The sequence below is a fragment of the Salmo trutta genome, chromosome 17 (assembly GCF_901001165.1).
Source record: "Salmo trutta chromosome 17, fSalTru1.1, whole genome shotgun sequence".
Lineage (NCBI taxonomy): Eukaryota > Metazoa > Chordata > Actinopteri > Salmoniformes > Salmonidae > Salmo > Salmo trutta.
In genome coordinates, this window is record NC_042973.1 from 35,785,092 (window position 1) to 35,808,339 (window position 23,248).

General features: G+C 41.5%; 1 protein-coding gene across 1 annotated transcript in view; it reads left to right on the forward strand.

Annotated features, from left to right (window-relative positions):
• Positions 1–259: 259 nt before the first annotated feature.
• pamr1b (peptidase domain containing associated with muscle regeneration 1b) overlaps positions 260–23,248 on the forward strand; it is a 64,129-nt gene continuing 41,140 nt past the window's right edge. Inside the window, exon 1 of the mRNA XM_029696663.1 lies at positions 260–451. Within this exon, the coding sequence (XP_029552523.1) occupies positions 316–451 (136 nt within the window). The 5' untranslated portion in view covers positions 260–315. The remainder of the gene's footprint in view (positions 452–23,248) is intronic.

Consider the following 23,248-nt stretch of genomic DNA (forward strand, 5'->3'; position numbering starts at 1 on the left):
TTCATTCAAGAGCAGTGACGTAGTCTGCTTGTTGGAATCTCCTTACCAGGCTGGGCTGTAACCTGAAGCCAATGGGAGAGGGAGGGACAGAGAGAGAGAGAGAGACAGAGAGAGAGAGACAGAGAGTGAGAGAGAGAGAGAGAGAGAGAGAGAGAGAGAGAGAGAGAGAGAGAGAGAGAGAGAGAAGGAAAGAGAGGAGGGTGAAAGAGAGGGGGGTGAAAGAGAAATCAGCGAAGGGAGGGGGAGAGAGTAAGTGAGAGAGGGTGATGTCAAACCAGCTGAGCTCAGAAAGTAAACAGAGCTCCAGACTACAGCATGCTTTCAGCGGGACAGGGACTGCCTATGCTCCCTCACACCGGCACCCACCGCTCCCCCGGGACCCCCGGCTCTCTCCTCTTCAACACCCTCCTCATCCTCATCTCACTGCCCCAGGGGACAGCATGGCCTTACGGTAAGAGCCCCGGGAATACCAGACATCTATCTATCCACTCTCCCTGTCTTTATCTTTCTGCTCTCTCTGAGTCTCTCGTCTGTGCTCTTTGTTCTCAAAAAGCCAGCATCAGCACTCTCCGTCCAGTCTTTATTTACTCTGCCCCCCCCTCTCTCGCTCTCTCCCTCGCTCTACTCTTACAGATTTCAGAGTGAGGTTTTGAAGAGGAAGGAAAGAGAGTTTGTTGTTAGTTTGTCTTAAAAACCCTGCTATGGGATACTGCTATGGGATCCTGCATGGATCAACCTCTCTGTGTTTTCAACTTGTTATTGTCACTCTCTTTCTTACCACCCTTTTGACGTATTGTGCAACATGATCTCACATCTGCTGAGAGCGTTACATTATTTTAATTCAACTGATCATCTCTTATCTGAGATATGTGCTGGATCCCAAACAAAGACACACATTCCTTTTTTAGTTATTTATTTATTTCACTTTTATTTAACCAGGTAGGCAAGTTGAGAACAAGTTCTCATTTACAATTGCGACCTGGCCATACAACAACACAGAGTTACACATGGAGTAAAACAAACATACAATCAATAATACAGTAGAAAAATAAGTCTATATACAATGTGAGCAAATGAGGTGAGATAAGGGAGGTAAAGGCAAAAAAGGCCATGGTGGCAAAGTAAATACAATAAAGCAAGTAAAACACTGGAATGGTAGATTTGTAGTGGAAGAAAGCGCAAAGTAGAAATAGAAATATGGGGTGCAAAGGAGCAAAATAAATAAATACAGTAGGGGAAGAGGTAGCTGTTTAGGCTAAATTATAGATGGGCTATGTACAGGTGCAGTGATCTGTGAGCTGCTCTGACAGCTGGTGAAAATAGACAGAGCTGTTCCGAGCCTGCTAATCATACTGTTAAAAGTTTGGCAGTCGGTGTCTATTGACAGAATCTTGTTGATGAGGTTTGCTCAGAAGCATCTGTCCATTGGCCCGCGGTGACCATTTGAAGCGCTGCAGGGAGTAAATGGTGCAGTCTCTGCTGATGTGTCTACCATACAGTGTCTGCCAGACCTGTCCAAAGACATATCCTCACCTCCTGAACCCTTAGCAGACACAGACAATATAACTAACACCTTCAATAGGTGTTTTAGCAGTAAAATAAAGCATAATGGGGGAAAAAAGTATGAGGTAGACTACAGCTGTTTAAAACAAATGTTGTGAAGACACCTCCCTTCGGCAATGAGAGCTGTACCAGAGTTGACTACTTATCTGATCTTATACAGCAATTCGTCAGTGAGGCTGACTCAGACTATTTATGCACCAGTCACTTTATAATCGTTATGCAATTAGTTGAAGGACAAAATTGGTTGAGCAACAGAGCAAACACTATGCAACTGTGCCTAGAGTGAAGAGTTTGGCTTTGGAGCTTTTCCTCAACCTCATCAGGCCCGAGGAGCCCAGCAAATATATGTGTTTTTTCACTACTTTGATTTATCTGCATGTCCAGCCATTATATTTAGCCTTACAATGAAGTGTTTTACCATGTTCATTTCAGGACAACCAGGGCAACAAGTATAACACAAACAGTTCTTTCCGAAACAGTTGCATTCATTAGTTTTATTGAGAAATAATGTCTGCCAAGCAAAAATATGATAAAAATGAATTTAAATGAAGGCTGTAAGTACACAAACTGTTTGCTCAGTGGGAAATGAATATCCAACTAGTCAGTGACAACTGTGTGGGGTTGGGAGTTTGTGATAGCAACTATGTGAATTTATTACAGTATTATAGACTATGTCCTGGGATTTCCTATGATCTTCTATGTAGAAGAACCCCTCACCTTCTAACGACTCTTGTGTCTTGTGAGCGTCATAGAGCAAAACAGATTACATGTACGTGTTCGTGAGTGTGTCAGCTTTTCATAGTTCAAACCATTTGTGATCTGCCCTTGTCTCATAAACACTGCTCTAGCTCAGCTCCTGTTATTAATCACACAGACTAATGGTTGGTATAGAAGTCCATAATGTGCCGGCACCACGGTTGGAATGTAGAAGTTTTTAAAGAGAAGAGGTGCTTACACACTAGAGCCAAGTCTTTAAGGAAAGCACAAGAGAGAAAAAGTGAGAGAGAAAGAGTGAAAATGCAAGACAGAGAGAGAGAGAGATACAAACGGAGAAAGAGATAAAAACAAAGACAGAGAATCCCTTACACTCTGAGGCTCAAGCTGAGTTCAGTCAGCAACAGGCTGCAAGCTGTCTGGACAGTATTTTCTGTTGATGTGGTGTTCTCCCTCCACTGTGCTCCCTGAGGACCTCTGCTCTTCCTACACATTCAGTCAATGATGTGTCTCCTCACAGCTTATTTGGCTAAGATCCCCAGGAGGCTGGTTTAGGCTAATGGGTAGTTAACAATCAGAAATAGAGACCACGGTCACTAGCAGATAGAAGAGAGGGAGAGTGGAGAGGGATGAACGGAGAAAGAAGAGAGGATAAATAAGAGTGAAGATGAGAGAGCAGAAAAAGGTGAAGGATGAGGGGAGATGATGAGGGGAAGGGCAGAGTGGAGGTGGGAGAGGCAAGACGGCAGAGGAGAAGAGTGAATGATGGGAGAAAGGATATGGAGAGTTTGCCATTGACGAGAAAATTGAGTTTGGAAAATATAATATTGTATTGTCTGAAAGGGTTCAGTCCAAATCTCAAGTTAACGGACCAAATATCTCAAACAAATGTGCATATTTCAGACTCCTGTTTGACCAAGATTTCAGTATACATTTACACACACCATATAACTAAAGTGTATAATAGAGAAACGGGGGTGTGTATTGAAACGGACTGGTGATTTCCTATCGGACTGAGATTTATTTAAAGCATGGCAGAGGTTGTCCATTGAGATCTATATTTGGTACAGTTGAAGTCGGAAGTTTACATACACTTAGGTTGGAGTCATTTAAACTCGTTTTTCAAGCACTCTGTCACGGTTGTCGAAAGGAGGAGCGGACCAAAGTGCAGCGTGTGTCGTTCCACATTTTATTTACACTATGAAACTATGCAATACATAAATAAACTGAATGACAAAAACAACAAACCGTGTCGCAGCGGTGAAACATACACTGACTCAAAGATAATCTCCCACAAACCCAGGTGGAAAAAAACCCTACTTAAGTATGATCTCCAATTAGAGACAACGAGGACCAGCTGCCTCTAATTGGAGATCATCCCAAACAAACCAACATAGAAATACAAAACTAGAACCTAACATCATAGAAATAGAAAACATAGAATAAACACCCCCTGTCACGCCCTGACCTACTCTATCATAGAAAATGACATCTTACTATGGTCAGGACGTGGCACACTCCACAAATTTCTTGTTAACAAACTATAGTTTTGGCAAGTCGGTTAGGACATCTACTTTGTGCATGACATAAGTCATTTTTCCAACAATTGTTTACAGACAGATTATTTCAATTATAATTCATTGTATCATAATTCCAGTGGGCCAGAAGTTTACATACACTAAGTTGACTGTACCTTTTAACAGCTTGTAAAATTCCATAAAATAATGTCATGGCTTTAGAAACTTATGATAGGCTAATTGACATAATTTCAGTCAATTGGAGGTGTACCTATGGATGTATTTCAAGGCCTACCTTCAAACTCAGTGCCTCTTTGCTTGACATCATGGGAAAATCAAAAGGAATCCGCCAAGACCTCAGAAAAAAAATTGTAGACCTCCACAAGTCTGGTTCATCCTTGGGAGCAATTTCCAAATGCCTGAAGGTACCATGTTCAGCTGTACAAACAATAGTACGCAAGTATAAACACCATAAGACCACGCAGCTGTCAAACCACTCAGGAAGGAGATGCGTTTTGTCTCCTAGAGATGAACGTACTTTGGTGCGAGAAGTGAAAATCAATCCCAGAACAACAGCAAAGGACCATGTGAAGATGCTGGAGCAAACAGGTACAAAAGTATCTATATCCACCTTAAAACGAGTCCTGTATCAACATAACCTGAAAGGCCGCTCAGCAAGGAAGAAGACTGCTCCAAAACCGCCATAGAAAAGCCAGACAACGGTTTGCAACTGCCCATGGGGACAAAGATCGTACTTTTTGGAGAAATGTCCTCTGGTCTGATGAAACAAAAATAGAACTGTTTGGCCATAGTGACCATCGTTATGTTTGGAGGAAAAAAGGGGAATGCTTGCAAGCCGAAGAACACCATGCCAACCGTGAAGCACAGGGGTGGCAGAATCATGTTGTGGGGGTGCTTTGCTGCAGGAGGGACTGGTGAACTTCACAAAATAGATGGCATCATGAGGATGGAAAATTATGTGGACATATTGAAGCAACATCTCAAGACATCAGTCAGGAAGCTAAATCTTGGTGGCAAATGGGTCTTCCAAATGAACAATGGCCCCAAGCATACTTCCAAAGTTGTGGCAAAATGGCTTAAGGACAACAACGTCAAGGTATTGGAGTGGCCATCACAAAGCCCTGACCTCAATCCTACAGAACATTTGTGGGCAGAAGTGATAAAAGCGTGTGCGAGCAAGGAGGCCTACATACTTGATTCAGTTACACCAGCTCTGTCAGGAGGAATGGGCCAAAATTCACCCAACTTATTGTGGGAAGCTTGTGGAAGGCTACCCGAAACGTTTGACCCAAGTAAAACAATTTAAAGGCAGTGCTACCAAATACTAATTGAGTGTATGTAAACTTCTGACCCACTGGGAATGTGATGAAAGAAATAAAAGCTGAAATAAATCATTCTCTCTACTATTATTCTGACATTTCACATTCTTAAAATAAAGTGGTGATCCTAACTGACCTAAGACAGGGCATAAAATGTAAAGTGTTGTGAAAAACTGAGTTTAAATGTATTTGGCTAAGGTGTATGTAAACTTCCGACTTCAAATGTATCACAGTCCATACGTGAACAGGAAACTCCTCCACTGTCTTTTACAGTACCCCCAACACATACCATCCCCACATACACCACAACACCCAGATGAGTTTCCTGTTCCACGGCCCTAAATTGCTCAGGCCCAAAAATACCAGACAGCTGCTGCAGACAGTCAGCTCACACACACACACACACACACACACACACACACACACACACACACACACACACACACACACACACACACACACACACACACACACAGTTGGACTTCTGGTCCCCACAAGTACTAGTTAAACACGTCCACACACACACACACACACTGAAAGCATTTGGATGTGAAATCAGAGCTGAGAGGAATGGAAGGCATTGTGGCTCCACAGATGTGAGCCTGGAACGGGTCAACATTGATGTTTTATACACAACAAATAAAGAGGCTGCGAAGCAACCTTGAGATTGACCCAAAATGGACACCTATAGGGAGACTCCAGTGGATTTATATGGGATGGCATGCTGCCAGGGGCGGTGTGCATGCTGGTTTATGGGTAATATTTGGTTTTTGGCCAACCATATTCTGCACAATAAGTACATTCCGAGCCCAGTGTGTATCAGACAGAGCAGCCACATATTGGATGTGGGGTATCAGTCAATATTGTTTTGTCTTTTACAGGCCCCTTGTGTTTCAATGGTAGTGTATTACCTCTCCCAAGGTCTTGTTACTGTGTGTGACCTGTGAATGGAGGGTGCAGTAAGGCAACGGGTAGCAGGGCAATAGGACAGGGGTCAGAGATAGTCACACCAGCACCTCTGTAGGAGGAGTTCCCAGCTCCCGTGACTGATCTAATCTGCCCCGAATAACAATGATGTCAGCCTCTGGATCCACATCAATGCTGCATATACAACATGTGCCTAAACCCCATACACGTTAGTTTCATGTTGGAGCACATCTCACGGCAGCACAACATCAGGGATGGAAAAACCAGATACCAATTACATAATACCATAGAAACCCCGCAAACCACACTGAAATCCGCATGCCCAGCCAAAAGCTTGGAAAAATTACTTACGTGGGGAGTTTACTGTCCCAGGCTGTAGACCAAGGAGACCACCAGGCTGTAGTTTCAAGGAAACCACCATTGTCCCAGTGCCCAAGAAAACCACGTGACATGCCTAAATGACTATTGCCCTGTTGCACTCACCCCAGTCATCATGAAGTGCTTCGAGAGACTGGTCATGGCCCTCATCAAGGCCAGCACGTCATACACACTCCAAGTTGCCTACCGCTCCAACAGATCCATGGACGATGCCATTTCCATTGCGCGGGATGGGGGGAGGGGGGGGGGGTGGAGACGTGAGCTCCCCTAAATGCAACAAAAGTCTACCTTTCGGGGGTCTCTAATGTAACCATTCACCTATAGAGGATTGCGAAAGTATTCACCCCCTTTGGCATTTTTCCTATTTTGCAGCCTTACAACCTGGATTTAAAATAGATTTTTGGGGCGTTTGTATCATTTCATGTACACAACATGCCTACCACTTTGAAGATGCAAAATATTTTTTATTGAGAAACAAACTAGAAATAAGAAAAAAAAACTGAAAAATGTAACGTGCATAACTATTCACTCCCCCCCAAGGTCAAAACATTGTAGAGCCACCTTTTGCAGCAATTACAGCTGCAAGTCTATTGGGGTATTTCTCAAAATCTTGGCACATCTAGCCACTGGGAATTTTGCCCATTCTTCAAGGCCAAACTGCTACAGCTCTTTTAAGTTGGATGGGTTCCGCTGGTGTACAGCGATCTTTAAGTCATACCACAGATTCTCAATTGGATTGAGGTTTGGGCTTTGACTAGGCCATTCCAAGACATTTAAAAGTTTCTCCTTAAAGCAGTTGAGTGTTGCTTTAGCAATATGCTTAGGGTCATTGTCCTGCTGGAAGGTGAACCTCCATCCCAGTCTCAAATCTCTGGAAGACTGAAACAGATTTACCTCAAGAATTTTTAGCGCCATCAATCATTCCTTCAATTCTGACCAGTTTCCAAGTCCCTGCCGATGAAAAACATCCCCACAGCATGATGCTGCCACCACCATGCTTCACTGTGAGGATGGTATTTTCGGGGTGATGAGAGGTGTTGGGTTTGCGCCAGACATAGCATTTCCCTTGATGGCCAAAAGCTCAATTTTAGTCTCATCTGACCAGAGTACCTTCTTCCATATGTTTGGGGAGTCTCCCACATGCCTTTTGGCGAACACCAAATGTGTTTGCTTATTTTTTTCTTTAACCTGTTAAGGAAAGACGTTCCGCTAGCGGAACGTCGTTTCCTACTGCGGAACCCCGAGCCAACAGCCAATGGCATCGCACGGCCCGAAATACAAAACCAACTAAAATACCACAATTCAATTTTCTCAAACAGTAAACTATTTTACACCATTTTAAAGACAAGACTCTCGTTAATCTAACCACATTGTCCGATTTCAAAAAGGCTTTACAGCAAAAGCAAAACATTAGATTATGTCAGGAGAGTACCCTGCCAAAAATAATCACACAGCCATTTTCAAAGCAAGCATATATGTCACAAAAACAGAAACCACAGCTAAATGCAGCACTAACCTTTGATGATCTTCATCAGATGACACTCCTAGGACATTATGTTATACAATACATGCATGTTTTGTTCAATCAATTTCATATTTATATCAAAAAACAGCTTTTTACATTAGCATGTGATATTCAGAACTAGCATACCCACAGTTTACAATGACATCTCTCCCCATAGGAATACATTGCCTGCTCCCCTAAATTCAACCTGAAGCCTATGTGGGTTATGAATGCCTTATGAACCTGTCTTTGATGACAATTCATCAGGCCACTATGAGGTCTACCTGTGTCGATTCTAAGCTTCCTGGAGCAACCGGAAGTGATTAAATTTACCCTAAAGGTGTTTTGATATACCAAATCAGCAGTTTGTGAAACTCACTGCATTCAATCCTGTGTAGATCAGTCAATTCTAAACGTAAAGACTTTAAAGTCAGGATTCTGTAAGACCATACCCCAATCAGGATATGTGTTTACTTTTAGCTTCCTGTGCCAACCGGAAGTGCCTTAAAATGGTGTCAGAGTTGATGTTTTGAAGGGTTAAAAAGGTCAGATCTTTTCAAAACTTTATATGTGTGATTAGGCAACCCTCATGAACTGTAAATCAGTCGTTTCTCCAAACAGATGTCAAAGAAAAAAGCTCTCTCACACACACACACACACACACACACACACACACACACACACACACACACACACACACACACACACACACACACACACACACACACACACAGCAAGGATGGAGTGACACAGTGCGGTGCTTAAAGGCACACAGAGCCTGCAATGGCATTACCATTATCTCTAGGCTGTGCCGAGTTCAACGAGATGCCCCGCTTGACCGTAGCTCGCTCGGTCTGAGTGCAGCGACCGTGAAAAAAAGTAGGCCCATAATGAAGCCTGGACCTAAATTTCAAGTGCTTTTGGGTGACAGCGAGAGAACTGTTAGGGTTAGAAGCACAATTCGACCTCAGGAACATTCCTGAGGTCCTCCCGATCTGTGCAAGCCTAACCTTGACCGTGTGGCATTAACCCTTAACAGTGAAAAGAAGGTGTTTACATCAAACAGTTTGCAATGACTTCTCTCACATCTTTCCAAAACTTCATTTGTGTGACTAGGTAACCCTCATGAACTGTAAATCAGTCATTTATCCCATCAGATTTCCAAGAAAAGCTCACACACACACACAGCAAGGACGGCGTGACACAGTGTGGGGCTTAAAGACACAAAGAGCCTGCAATAGTTACCTTTGTTCGAACTGTCAAAGAACCGTCAGACCTAGAGCTCTGAAACTTTAGAAACCTGGTCTAGAGCTCAAGTTGATAGTGCACGGTGAGTTATGAGGCTCTAGAAGGTTCTCAGACCGAGAAACAGCCTCGTACATTTGCAATAACTTCAATTAATTTTGACCATTACGAAAATGATGACATTTAGGAAAGTACCAGAGTCGCAAGACTAGGTGCATTGAAACCGCCTTGGCCCATAGAGATGGACCCCAATGTTTCTGTCCAATAGCTCATTCATGGACCCCGTAGCAACGCCCGGAATATTTGGATTTTCAGCACCAATTAAGGTCGCTGCTCGGCCTCCAAATGACCTATCGAGCTGAAACTTGGGATTCGGGGTTGCCTCATCTAGGCCTACACATAATGTCAGAACTGGACCCGCAGCTAGAGCGTAACTATGTGTTTTATGTTTTTATTATGCTTGAAACAGAAGGCGCTGTGAATTATGGGCCTGCTCTGAAATATGTGATAGTTGGCTTATAATCAAGTTGGAAAAAGTGGGGCCGGTGTCAGTTTGTATCAGTTTGGTGTCAGAATGATATCTAATTGACTGATGGACGGTGACTTTCTGGCTGACTTTTGTCCATTTGCAATATGTTTAACCTCTCTGGGCTAGGTGGGACGCCCGCCTACTCAACAGCCAGTTGAATCCCGTGGCGCGTTATTCAAATACCTTAGAAATGCTATTACTTCAATTTCTCAAACATATGACTATTTTACACCATTTTAAGACAAGACTCTCGTTAATCTAACCACACTGTCCGATTTCAAAAAGGCTTTACAACGAAAGCAAAACATTAGATTATGTCAGCAGAGTACCCAGCCAGAAATAATCAGACACCCATTTTTCAAGCTAGCATATAATGTCACAAAAAACAAAACCACAGCTAAATGCAGCACTAACCTTTGATGATCTTCATCAGATGACAATCTTAGGACATTATGTTATACAATACATGCATGTCTGTTCAATCAAGTTCATATTTATATCAAAAACCAGCTTTTTACATTAGCAGGTGACTAGCATGTGACTAGCATTCCCACCGAACACTTCCGGTGAATTTACTAAATTACTCACGATAAACGTTCACAAAAAACATAACAATTATTTTAAGAATTATAGATACAGAACTCCTCTATGCACTCGATATGTCCGATTTTAAAATAGCTTTTCGGTGAAAGCACATTTTGCAATATTCTAAGTAGATGGGCTAGCTATTTAGACACCCAGCAAGTTTAGCACTCACCAAAGTCAGATTAACTATAAGAAAAATGTTATTACCTTTGCTGTCTTCGTCAGAATGCACTCCCAGGACTTCTACTTCAATAACAAATGTAGGTTTGGTCCCAAATAATCCATTGTTATATCCAAATAGCGGCGTTTTGTTCGTGCGTTCAAGACACTATCCGAAAGGGTAAATAAGGGTTATGAGCACGACGCATTTCGTGACAAAAAATTCTCAATATTCCATTACCGTACTTCGAAGCATGTCAACCGCTGTTTAAAATCAATTTTTATGCAATTTTTCTCGTAAAAAAGCGATAATATTCCGACCGGGAAATCTTTTTTTATTACAAAGAGAGCGAAAGTAAAAGCATGGGATCCCCTCATGCACGAGCCTCAGTCTGATGGCCCTCTGATAGAGCACTTGCCAAAAGCGCTAGTGTGTTTCAGTCTGGGTCTGGAATTACGTCATTCAGCTTTTTCCCGGGTTCTGAGAGCCTATGGGAGCCGTAGGAATTGTCACGTCATGCCAGAGATCCCCTGTTTTTGTTAGAGATGATCAAGGAGGGCAAGAAATGGTCAGACAGGCAACTTCCTGTAAGGAATCTTCTCAGGTTTTTGCCTGCCTTATGAGTTCTGTTATACTCACAGACACCATTCAAACAGTTTTAGAAACTTTAGGGTGTTTTCTATCCAAAGCCAATAATTATATGCATATTCTAGTTACTGGGCAGGAGTAGTAACCAGATTAACCTGTTGAGGCCAGGGGGCAGGATCTTATCCCGGTATTGGGATTCATTGTCATGTGACCATGGCGGGGAATTCAAAACTGCAAGAGTAATCATTTCAAATAATCAAATAATCAACTATTTTCCTCCATTTGAAAGATATATCTCCTAAATCTAACCACGCTGTCCGATTTTCAGAGGCTTTACGGAGAATGCATAAAGTTAGGTTATGTGAGGAGAGTACATTGACAATAGCTGCGTGTAATGTTTAGCCAATTCAAAGAAGGGCATCAACAGACAGAAAACTAGCTAGAATTATGCACTTACCTTTGACAATCTGCATCAGATGACACTCATAGGACATTATGTTAGACAATACATGCATTTTTAGTTCCATCAAGTTCATATTTATATCCAAAAACAGCATTTACAGTCACGGTGAAATTCAGAATTTTTTTCGGCTCGAATGCTCCCAGTGAATCCAGCATTACAAATCACGGAATTACTATTCGAAAACATTGGTAAATTATAATATTGTCATTCAAAGAATAATATATTATCATCTCGTAATTGCTACCGAATGGCCAGATCTCAAAATAACTTTACTGGGAAATCACATTTTGCTATAAACTGGGTACTATGCTAACAACATAAGCTAAGCTATAAGCTAAGCTAAGCTATACCGTTAGCATTAGCATCATCTAATATCGATAATAACATTCAAAATATCCCCTTACCTTTGATTATCTCCATCAGAAGGCGCTGCCAGCGATCCCAGGTCCAGAACAAATGTGGTTTCTTTTGATAAAGTTCATAATTTATGTCCAAATAGTTAGCGTTCAGTAGGCTCCCACAAAATGAGGTGGGCAGTGTAAAGTCACGCCGAAAAGCTAAAAAAAACCTAGTAAATAATCTATTTATGTTTGTTCAAACATGTCAAACGTTGTTTAGCATTAATCTTTTGGTCCATTTTTAACGTGAAACATCAGTAAACATCAGTAATATTTTCACACAACCTATCAAGTGTCTAGAATAAACGATTATGACAAAGACACTCTTCTCAGATTCATGCGCAGGCGCAAAAAATGAAGTGATGACGTGTCAACTTGTAAGCATTCTAATTCGGTCTGTATTCATGACAGATGCTTCCAACAACTTTCTAAAGATCGTTGACATCTAGTGGAAGCAGTAGGAGTTGCGAACTGAATCCTTTCTCACTGTGGTATCTTTAAAACAATGACACTAAATAGTACAGTCACAAAATTCTCATTTTTTTAATCTATTTTTCACAGGTTTTTGCCTGCAATATGAGTTTTGTTATACTTACAGACACCATTCAAACTGTTTTAGAAAATTCAGAGTGTTTTCTATCCGAATGTGTTAATAATATGCATATCCTAGCTTCTGAGTTGGTGTAGGAGGCAGTTAAAAATGGGCACATATTTTTTTCAAAATTCTCAATACTGCCCCCGTGGCCCGTAGAGTTTAAATCGGGTACGTTTTTTATCCGGCCGTGCAAATACTGCCCCCTATCCCCAACAGGTTAACCTCTTATGGCTAGGGGGCAGTATTTTCACGGCTGGATAAAAAACGTACCCGATTTAATCTGATTATTAGTCCTGCCCAGAAACTAGAATATGCATATAATTATTAGCTTTGGAGAGAAAACACTCCACAGTTTCTGAAACTGTTTGAATGGTGTCTGTGAGTATAACAGAACTCCTATGGCAGGCAAAAACCTGAGATGCTTCTGTTCAGGAAGTACCCTGTTTGAACATTTCTTGCCCTTCTTGATTCTCTCTATCTATTACAAGGGATCTCTGCTGTTACGTGACACTTCGCACGTCTCCAATGAAGTCTCAGAGCCCGGGAAAAACAGGAATGACATAATTCAAAGCCCTGGCTGAAGCACACGAGAGCAAAAGCTGAGTGGTCACTCAATGGACTAAGCCTTACGCTCGCGACCCGCCCCGCCCCCGGCTTTCGGTTTTTCCCTCAGTATACAGACAGGCAGATTCCCGGTCGGAATATTATCGCTTCTCTACGAGATAAATTGCATAAAAATTGGTTTTAAACAGCGGTTGACATGCTTCGAAGTACGGTAATGGAATATTTAGAAATTTTTTGTCAAATTCTGCGTCATGCTCGTGGCCGAGATTTAGCGTTGGGATAGTGTCTAGAACGCACGAACAAAACGTCGTTGATGGAACATAACGATGGATTATTTGGGACCAAACCTACATTTGTTATTGAAGTAGAAGTCCTGGCAGTGTATTCTGACGAAGAACAAGCAAGGTAAGAACATTTTTCTTATAGGAAATGTGATTTTGGTGAAGGCTAAACTGTTTGGCTGTCTAAATAGCTAGCCCTGTGATGCCGGGCTATGTACTTAGATTATTGCAAAATGTGCTTTCACCGAAAAGCTATTTTAAAATCGGACATATCGAGTGCATAGAGGAGTTCTGTATCTATAATTCTTAAAATAATTGTTATGCTTTTTGTGAACGTTTATCGTAATTTAGTAAAATCACTGGAAGTGTTCGGTGGGAATGCTAGTTCTGAACGTCACATGCTAATGTAAAAAGCTGGTTTTTGATATAAATATGAACTTGATTGAACAGACATGCATGTATTGTATAACATAATGTCCTAGGTGTGTCATCTGATGAAGATCATAAAAGGTTAGTGCTGCATTTAGCTATGGTTTGGGTTTATGTGACATGATATGCTAGCTTGAAAAATGGGTGTCTGATTATTTCTGGCTGGGTACTCTGCTGACAAAATCGGACAGTGTGGTTAGATAAAGGAGAGTCTTGTCTTTAAATAGCTGTAAAATAGTCATATGTTTGAAAAATGGAAGTTTTCGGATTTTAGAGGAGTTTGTATTTCGCGCCCGCCCATCATTGGATATTGGAGCAGACGTTCCGCTAGCGGAACGTGTAGATGTAAGAGGTTAAAAAAGTGCTTTCTGGACCATTTTTCGAAATTCTTTCAATTTTTTTTGTCAATTATACATGTATAAGAACTGTATGAACATACTTTTGTCATATTTTATTGTCATAATTTTGTATTTTTTTTACTTGTCCATAAGGCATATGTTTTGTCCATTTGCAATATGATTTCATAGGAAGTCAAAAGTCCAAGTCAAAAGTCACTTATTTTTGCCAAATGCCATAAGAAATGTCCAAATGCAATATGAAAGTATTAAATGTGACAAATCAGGATGTTTTGTCCATTTGCCATGTACAATCATAGGAAGTCGGTTTCAAACCCAAAAGTCAGTGAACGATGTCCAAATGGCATTTATAATGCCCAAATGATATATAGCCCTGTGTTAAGCCATGAATCAACCTAGATGGTCTATTTGTCATGTATGATGAGGGAGAAGTGGGACTCTTCTCTCTCATCATACAGTTTTTTAACCTCTCTGGGGTATGTGGGACGATTTCGTCCCACCTACGTAACAGCCACTTCAATCCAGTGGCGCGATTTTTGAATCGTTAGAAATGCTATAACTTCAATTTCTCAAACATATGACTATTTCACAGCTATTTAAAGACAAGAATCTCGTTAATCTAACCCCACTGTCCGATTTCAAAAAGGCTTTACAACAAAAGCAAAACATTAGATTATGTTAGCAGAGTACCCAGCCAGAAAAAATCTGACACCCATTTTTCAAGCTAGCATATCATGTCACATAAACCCAAACCACAGCTAAATGCAGCACTAACCTTTTATAATCTTCATCAGATGACACACCTAGGACATTGTGTTATACAATACATGCATGTCTGTTCAATCAAGTTCATATTTATATCAAAAACCAGCTTTTTACATTAGCATGTGACGTTCAGAAAAAGCATAACCACCGCAAACTTCCGGTGAATTTACTAACAGTTTGCTAAATTACTCACGATAAACGTTCACAAAAAGCATAACAATTATTTTAAGAATTATAGATACATTACCCCTCTATGCACTCGATATGTCCGATTTTAAAATAGCTTTTCGGATGAAGCACATTTTGCAATAATCTAAGTACATAGCCCGGCATTACAGGGCTAGCTATTTAGATACCCACCCAGTTCAGCCTCCACCAAAATCACATTTCCTATAAGAAAAATGTTCTTACCTTGCTTGTTCTTCATCAGAATACACTGCCAGGACTTCTACTTCAATAACAAATGTTGGTTTGGTCCCAAATAATCCATCGTTATATTCCAACAGCGACGTTTTGTTCGTGAGTTCTAGACACTATCAGAATGCTTCCTCACGGTCCCGCGCATGGCGCGTTGGCTTGTCAAAAATGTCTAAATATTCCATTACCATACTTCGAAGCATGTCAACCGCTGTTTAAAACAAATTTTTATGCCATTTATGTCGTAGAGAAGTGATAATATTCCGACCGGGAGTATGCATTGAGCCTAAACAGCCGAATAAAATTTCTCCTCAGAAGCGACTCATGCACGCGCATCATTGAAAGGTCCTCCGAGCATCCACTTACAAAAGGCGATAATATGTTTCAACCTGAGGCTCCCTCGTAAACCTTCAGTTATTTCGCGGGCTCTGAGAGCCTATTGGAGCCCTGGGAATTGTCACGTTACAGCTAAGATCCTTACTTTTCAATAAAAAGAGGTAAGACGCACGACTCCTTGTCAGACAGGGTACTTCCTGCTTGAAGCCTTGTCAGGTTTTTGCCTGCCATAGGAGTTCTGTTATACTCACAGACACCATTCAAACAGTTTTAGAAAATTCAGAGTGTTTTCTATCCAAACCTGAACAATAATATGCATATTCTAGCTTCTGAGTTGGTGTAGGAGGCAGTTAAAAATGGGAACATATTTTTTCCAAAATTCTCAATACTGCCCCCTATACCAAACAGGTTAACAGTTTTTTTATGATTTTTTGAAAAACATCCAAAATGACCAGGGGTGCCCCCTATTGGATGGGCACGGGTGGGGGGGTGCTCCCTACCCAACCGTAGACCCCTTGCTCCCCCTAAAGGCATAAAAAAAACATTTTAAAAATGTGCTTCTAATAACCCATTCCAATCACCAGGTGCACGGCTGTCCATTTGCAATATGTTTCAATGGGCATTTACCATCATGAATTTGAAATTGACTGGCCCGATGAACTCGGGATGGCCGGGCAGTGATAGTGGTTCCTCTCCATCGCTCGTTGTGTTGATTTCATCATGTCCAATTGGTGATGTTTTGCACTGTTGAATCATATTGCAAATGTACTGACAAATTTGCAATATGTTTCAATGGGCATTTACCATCACGTATTTGACATGCTCAAAAATACTGCAGAAATGCTAAATTTACAGGCCCAATGAACTTGAGATGGCCGGGCAGTGCTAGTGGTTCCTCTCCATCACTCATTGTTGATTTCATCATGTCCATTTGGTGATGTTTTTTCAATGTTGAATCATATTGCAAATGTACTGTCCATTTGCAATATGTTTCAGTGGGCATTTACCATCACGAATTTGACATGCTCAAAAACACTGCAGAAAGGTATAATTGACTGGCCCGATGAACTCGAGATGGCCGGGCAGTGCTAGTGGTTCCTCGCCATCGCTCGATGGTGAAATGAGAGAAGTGGGACGTTTTATAACAATCTTCTGAAAAATGTCCAAAATGACTAGGGGTGGATGGGGGGTGCTCTCTACACCCCCCTAAATGCATTTAAAACCATTATAAAAATCACGAATTTGACATGCTCAAAAAAACTGCAGGAATGCGAAATTGACTGGCCCGATGACCTCAGGATGGCCGGGCAGTGATTCTGGTTCCTCTCCATCACTCGTTGGTGTTGATTTCAGAATGTCATTTTGGTGATGGTCTATCACTGTTTAAGGGGGTGATAAGTTTTAGATTTTTTTTTCATATTTTCAAAATTTTACTCTTGGGTCTTGACTTGTGTTACATTTGCAATAAGAAAATTTACGGTGGAGCGCACTAGCCATCTTTTGGATTTTTGCTGTGTGACACTTGGCATTTGCCATTTGACATTTGCAATATGTTTTGAATGAAACGGCATCCAAATGAGTGGTGTTGTACATCGTGTATATGTTTGGTACGGTGCCAATAAGATCCAATTCATTTTTGTCCATTTCAGTGGGGTCTTCCCTTACATAGACAGGTGTGTGCCTTTCCAAGTCATGTCCAATCAATAGAATTGACTCCAAGTTTTAGAAATATCTCAAGGGTGATACGTGGAAACAGGATGCACCTGAGCTCAACTTCGAGCCTCATAATAAAGGGTCTGAATACTTATGTAAATAAGGTATTTCTATTTTTAATATTTAGTACATTTTCAAAAATATCTGAAAACCTGTTTTTGCTTTGTCATTGTGAGGTATTTTGTGTAGATTGTTGAGGAATTTGTTCTATTTAATCCATTTTAGAATAAGGCTGTAACATAACAAAATGTGGTTGAGATATAGTTCCAGTCAAAAGTTTGGACACGTACTCATTCAAGGTTTTTGTTTATTTTTACTATTTTCTACATTGTAGAATAATAGTGGAGACATCAAAACTATGAAATAACACATATGGAATCATGTTGTAACCAAACATTTTTTAACAAATCAAACTATATTTTAGATTATTCAAAGTAGCCACCCTTTGGCTTGATGACAGCTTTGAACACGCTTGTCATTCTCTCATCCAGCTTCACCTGGATTGCTTTGGTAGCCATGCTGGTTAAGGCAAAGGGTAGCTATTTGAACAATCTCAAATATAAATGTGTTCACTACTTTTCTACAGAGTAGAAAGTAGCAAAAATAAAGAAATACCCTTGAATGAGTAGGTGTGTCCAAACTTTTGACTAGTATTGTATATGTACCAGAACTTGGTTTACAAATGGTGTAGTGAAATCTACAGCAACAGCGGTCAATTAAACCTCTTGGGGCTATTTGGGACGCTAGCGTGCCACCCGTGGCGCACCCTATCAACAGCAGGTGCATTTCAAGAGCGGCAAATTTGAAACCAAATAAATGTCAAAATTCAAATTTTTCAAACATACAACTATCTTACACCCTTTGAAAGATAAACATCTCCTTAAGCAATAATGACAACATTGATTGCAATTTAATGACACACTGTGTCTCTAATTTGATAACACCAAGCCTTGTTCTTATGTAATCCACTTTGTGCTCTAATTATAGCAAAGAGGATGACTATTTGACAGTTTCTACTTCCCTAGCGTCTGTACTGCTGTACACTGATGTATAGTATATCAGTGAGTGTAAGCAGACGTGAGTCTAGGTGGATGAAGTCCAAGCCAATAACTACGAGGGCTAGATTAGTCTACCCAGACACTTAACAGATCCCATACAAATAACAGGATGCACTAAGTCACTGTCGCCTCCACCATGGCTCCCCTCCAGACTGCTGCTGGTGGTTTACGTAGTGCTGAGCTCTGAACAAACAATATGAGACAAGGACAAAGTAGACTGTCTACTTTTTATAAAAGTATGCATTCATTGTTGCCACCTCACAGTCCAACTTAGGTGCATGAATAGAAAAACAGACTGGATACGTGGAAGGTATTTAGCAACTGCTGGGGAAAAATGGAAGCTTCTTTATTCTTAATACTTAATGCTGTAAATCTGTTAAGTGTTGGCTTTAAACAATAAACATAAACAGGTCGGAGGCTAACCCATGGGCTTGTTGGTTATTATGTTCATTATGTGGTCATTTACAGTGATCGTGCCTCTGATGCTGTCTGGTTGAATGCATGTGTAATTGACTCCAGTAACAATGCTGGTGAGGCTGTCCGAATGTATTGTAGAGCTTTGTAAAATGTCCCTGCATGTTCTATGTAAACATCTCTCTCTCTCTCTCTCTCTCTCTCTCTCTCTCTCTCTCCCCCCTTTCGGTTTCTCTCGATGTGCCCCCCGAAGAAGCAGACACACAGTAAAAGCAGAAGACACAATACAATACAAAAGAGATGAGTAGGGATGAGAACAAGAGCACTGGGCTACATGTGCTTGGAACACATAAAACCATCTGGGGGGTATTGAAGTGGAGGGACAGGCTTGTTGAGCAAGGGACTGCTGGATACATAAGCAATAGCTCAATGGCATCACACTGGAATTATACTGGAATCCTCAGGTCATAGACATTATGACAATGATGGATTCCCTGTAAAGACTAACTTCCATGTTGTCACTGGAGTACAACATTTTCTATAGGTTGTTGTTTTACATTCAACATAACCCTTCTTTTCAGGGTTACCACAGCAATAATATGTCAGCAAAAGAAGAACTGATCCAAAACAAACTGAATGGCGAAATCACTCACAGAGCTTTCTAAACAAAGTACGACAGCAGTGCAGTTGAATTGACTGTCTTCACTTATAATACCGCACTGATAATACATTTGACCTGGCCTCTTACACAATCTATTCTCTGAGTGATGAAAATAGTATGCCATTCCTGAACTGTCCTTGGATGGCAGAGATGAGATTGAGATTCTTAAAGGAAAATCGCAGATCTCCCCTGGAGTAGGATATCGTTTATGAGTTGATTAATGTTACAGGGCCAGAGAGATGGGGGGATTATAGGGAGGAATATCTAACCACATTCCAGGACATCGCCTGTACATCTCCTGTCCAGCTGACTGTCCACAAACAACCTATCACAGATGAATCAAAGCCTCAACACTAACTCCCTGTGTGTGTATGCATGCATGCATGTGTTTGTGTGCGTGTGCGTTTACTGTATGTGTACTGTGTGTATGCGTGTGAGAGAGGTTGGGTGGTGCTTGGATTGGTGGGCAGGCTAAAACTTCGTAACATACTATTGAGGTTGTTACCATGGAGAAACAGCTCTGCATAGCAACAGGACTTTGGGTCAGAGGAAAGAGCCACAGAGCTCCGAAATAAACTCAGCAAAAAAATAACTGTCCCTTTTTCAGGACCCTGTCTTTCAAAGATAATTAGTAAAAATCCAAATGACTTTGCAGATCTTCATTGTAAAGGGTTTAAACACTGTTACCCATGCTTGTTCAATGAACCATAAACAATTAATAAACATGCACCTGTAGAAAGGTTGTTAAGACACTAACAGCTTACAGACGGTAGACAATTAAGGTCACAGCTATGAAAACTTAGGACACCGAAGGTGCCTTTCTACTGACTCTGAAAAACATCAAAAGAAAGATGCCCAGGGTCCCTGTTCATCTGCGTGATCGTGCCTTAGGCATGCAGCAAGGAGGCATGAGGACTGCAGATGTGGCCAGGGTAATAAATTGCAATGTCCGTACTGTGAGATGCCTAAGACAGCACTACAGGGAGACAGGATGGACAGCTGATCGTCCTCACAGTGGCAGACAACGTGTAACAACACCTGCACAGGATCGGTACATCTGAACATCACACCTGCGGGACAGGTACAGGATGGCAGCAACAACTGGCCGAGTTACACCAGGAACGCACAATCCCTCCATCAGTGCTCAGACTGTCCGCAAGAGGCTGGACTGAGGGTTTGTAGTGGCGGTTTTGTCTCACCAGGGGTGATGGTCGGATTCCCATTTATCGTCAAAGGAATGGGTGTTACACCGAGGCCTGTACTCTGGAGCGGGATCGATTTGGAGGTGGAGTGTCCGTCATGGTCAGGGGTGGTGTGTCACAGCATCATCGGACTGAGCTTGTTGTCAATGCAGGCAATCTCAACGCTGTGCATTACAGGGAAGACATCCTCCTCCCTCATGTGCTACCCTTCCTGCAGGCTCATCTTGACATGACCGTCCAGCATGAATGCCACCAGCCATACTGCTCATTCTGTGCGTGATTTCCTGCAAGACAGGAATATCAGTGTTCTGCCATGGCCAGCGAAGAGCCCGGATCTCAATCCCATTGAGCACGTCTGGGACCTGTTGGATCGGAGGGTGAGGGCTAGGGCCATTCCCCCCAGAAATGTCCGGGAACTTGCAGGTGCCTTGGTGGAAGAGTGGGGTAACATCTCACAGCAAGAACTGGCAAATCTGGTGCAGTCCATGAGGAGAAGATACACTGCAATATTTTGACCCCCCCCCCTTTGTTCAGGGACACATTATTCCATTTCTGTTAGTCACATGTCTGTGGAACTTGTTCAGGTATGTCTCAGTTGTTGAATCTGTTATGTTCATACAAATATTTACACATGTTAAGTTTTCTGAAAATTAACACAGTTTACAGTGAGAGGACGTTTCTTTTTTTGCTGAGTTTAGATTAACAGTTCAGGCCTCGTTGGCTGCAGTTACGCCACATATGAAAACTGGGAACATTTATGTAGAAGTCTTAAATGCAGGGAAGAAAGAGAAGTTAGGAAGAGAGAGTGAGAGAGAAAGAGAGAGCGAGAGTGAGAGAGGGAGAGGAAAGAAGGATATTATGATTGGAGTGGTGTAATGGGTGCGTGCTAGTGGCAGGGAAGTCAGGCGCAAGAGAGTGAACTTGGTATAAATGGAGCAGTTTAATGAATACACAAAATAAAATAAGAGGGTGCAAAACCCGTTGCACACCAGAACATAACTTGCACCAATACATACAACAAACAATCACCAACAAGGACATGAGGGGAAACAGAGGGTTAAATACACAACATGTAATTGATTGGATTGGTACCAGCTGTGATGGAAGACCAGACAAAACCAATGGAAAATGAAAAATGGATCGGCGATGGCTAGAAGGTCGGTGACGTCGACCGCCGAACACCGCCCGAACAAGGAGAGGGACCGACTTCGGTGGAAGTCGTGACAAGTGGTGGTGGGAGGGAATGTGTAGAATGCTGAGAAGAGAAGAGTGTTCCGTAATGATGACACGGTGCCATGTCTGAGGCCACTCTCTGTCTCTCTTCCCTCTCTCTCTCTCTCTCTCTCTCTCTCTCTCTCTCTCTCTCTCTCTCTCTCTCTCTCTCTTTCTCCCCCTCTCTCTCTTTCCACATTCATCTCAGATGAATTTCCACTTGTCTTTGCTCAGACTTCTCCACAGTTACATAATGAAATCTGTTCAGTTTAAAAGGACCTCAGATCAAATCAATATCCGACTAAATGTTCCTCAGATTTATTGAGTACCGACCTAACACATGGAGAGAGGGTCAACATTAGTGCTGCCAGACTGCCACATAATTCAATATAGTTTATGATTAATGATTGGATTCGATAATGTGTTTGCCATCTTGCAACACTTGATTGTTAATGTATTTGCCATTACAAAATGAATGATGTCTGATGTAATACAATATGACAAAACACACACAGATGAGCAGGCAGACGAGGAACATGTGTATAGGAAGGCTGCATCCATATGGCTGGATTCAACATCTAGGCGTTTCACAGTGGTGACCCGTGGCTTGTTTGAACAGGAAAATCTACTCAATTAGATATTATTCTAACAAATGCCCTTCATAAGTTTACAGCCAATGGGATATGTGCCAATGAGTTCAGTGACCATTGTCGCGTTGCCTGTATAAGAGATGTTAAACTACCCAAATCTCGCTCATGCATTATTACAAAGATAATTTTTGGAATTTTAATGAGCACATTTCTTTTTGTCTGAGCTGGGTTTGTGTGACTGGGGGGGTTGTGTCATCTATCACTGACTCGGATCAGGCCCTTAATTGTGTTATTTCCCTGTTTAACTCTGTTGCAGATAAATACAAAAAACTAAGGGTAAAAGACTGTTGTAATCCTTGTTTTACACATGAATTGTCTAAGAAATTACAGGAAAGACATTTAGATGGACTGATCCTACGTCTGACTGCAAGACAAACTGATTCTACGTCTGATTGGCAGTCCTTCAGACATTTGAGAAATAGATGTCTATCCCTGGTTAAAAAAGAAAAAAGAAATATATCTTGCCTCTCCCTAAATAGCAGAAAGTAGATTGAACAGTCGACTTTCCTGCCAGTTCTTGATTATCGTGACACCACTTGCCAGATTGCAGTAGCCACTACTCTTAAACCTTTGGATGCCGTCCACCATAACGCCATTAGTTTTATCACTGGTGATAGTTTTAATACTCACCTCTGCATCCTGTATCTAAAGGTTGGCTGATCCTCATTAAAGTCCCATAGATAA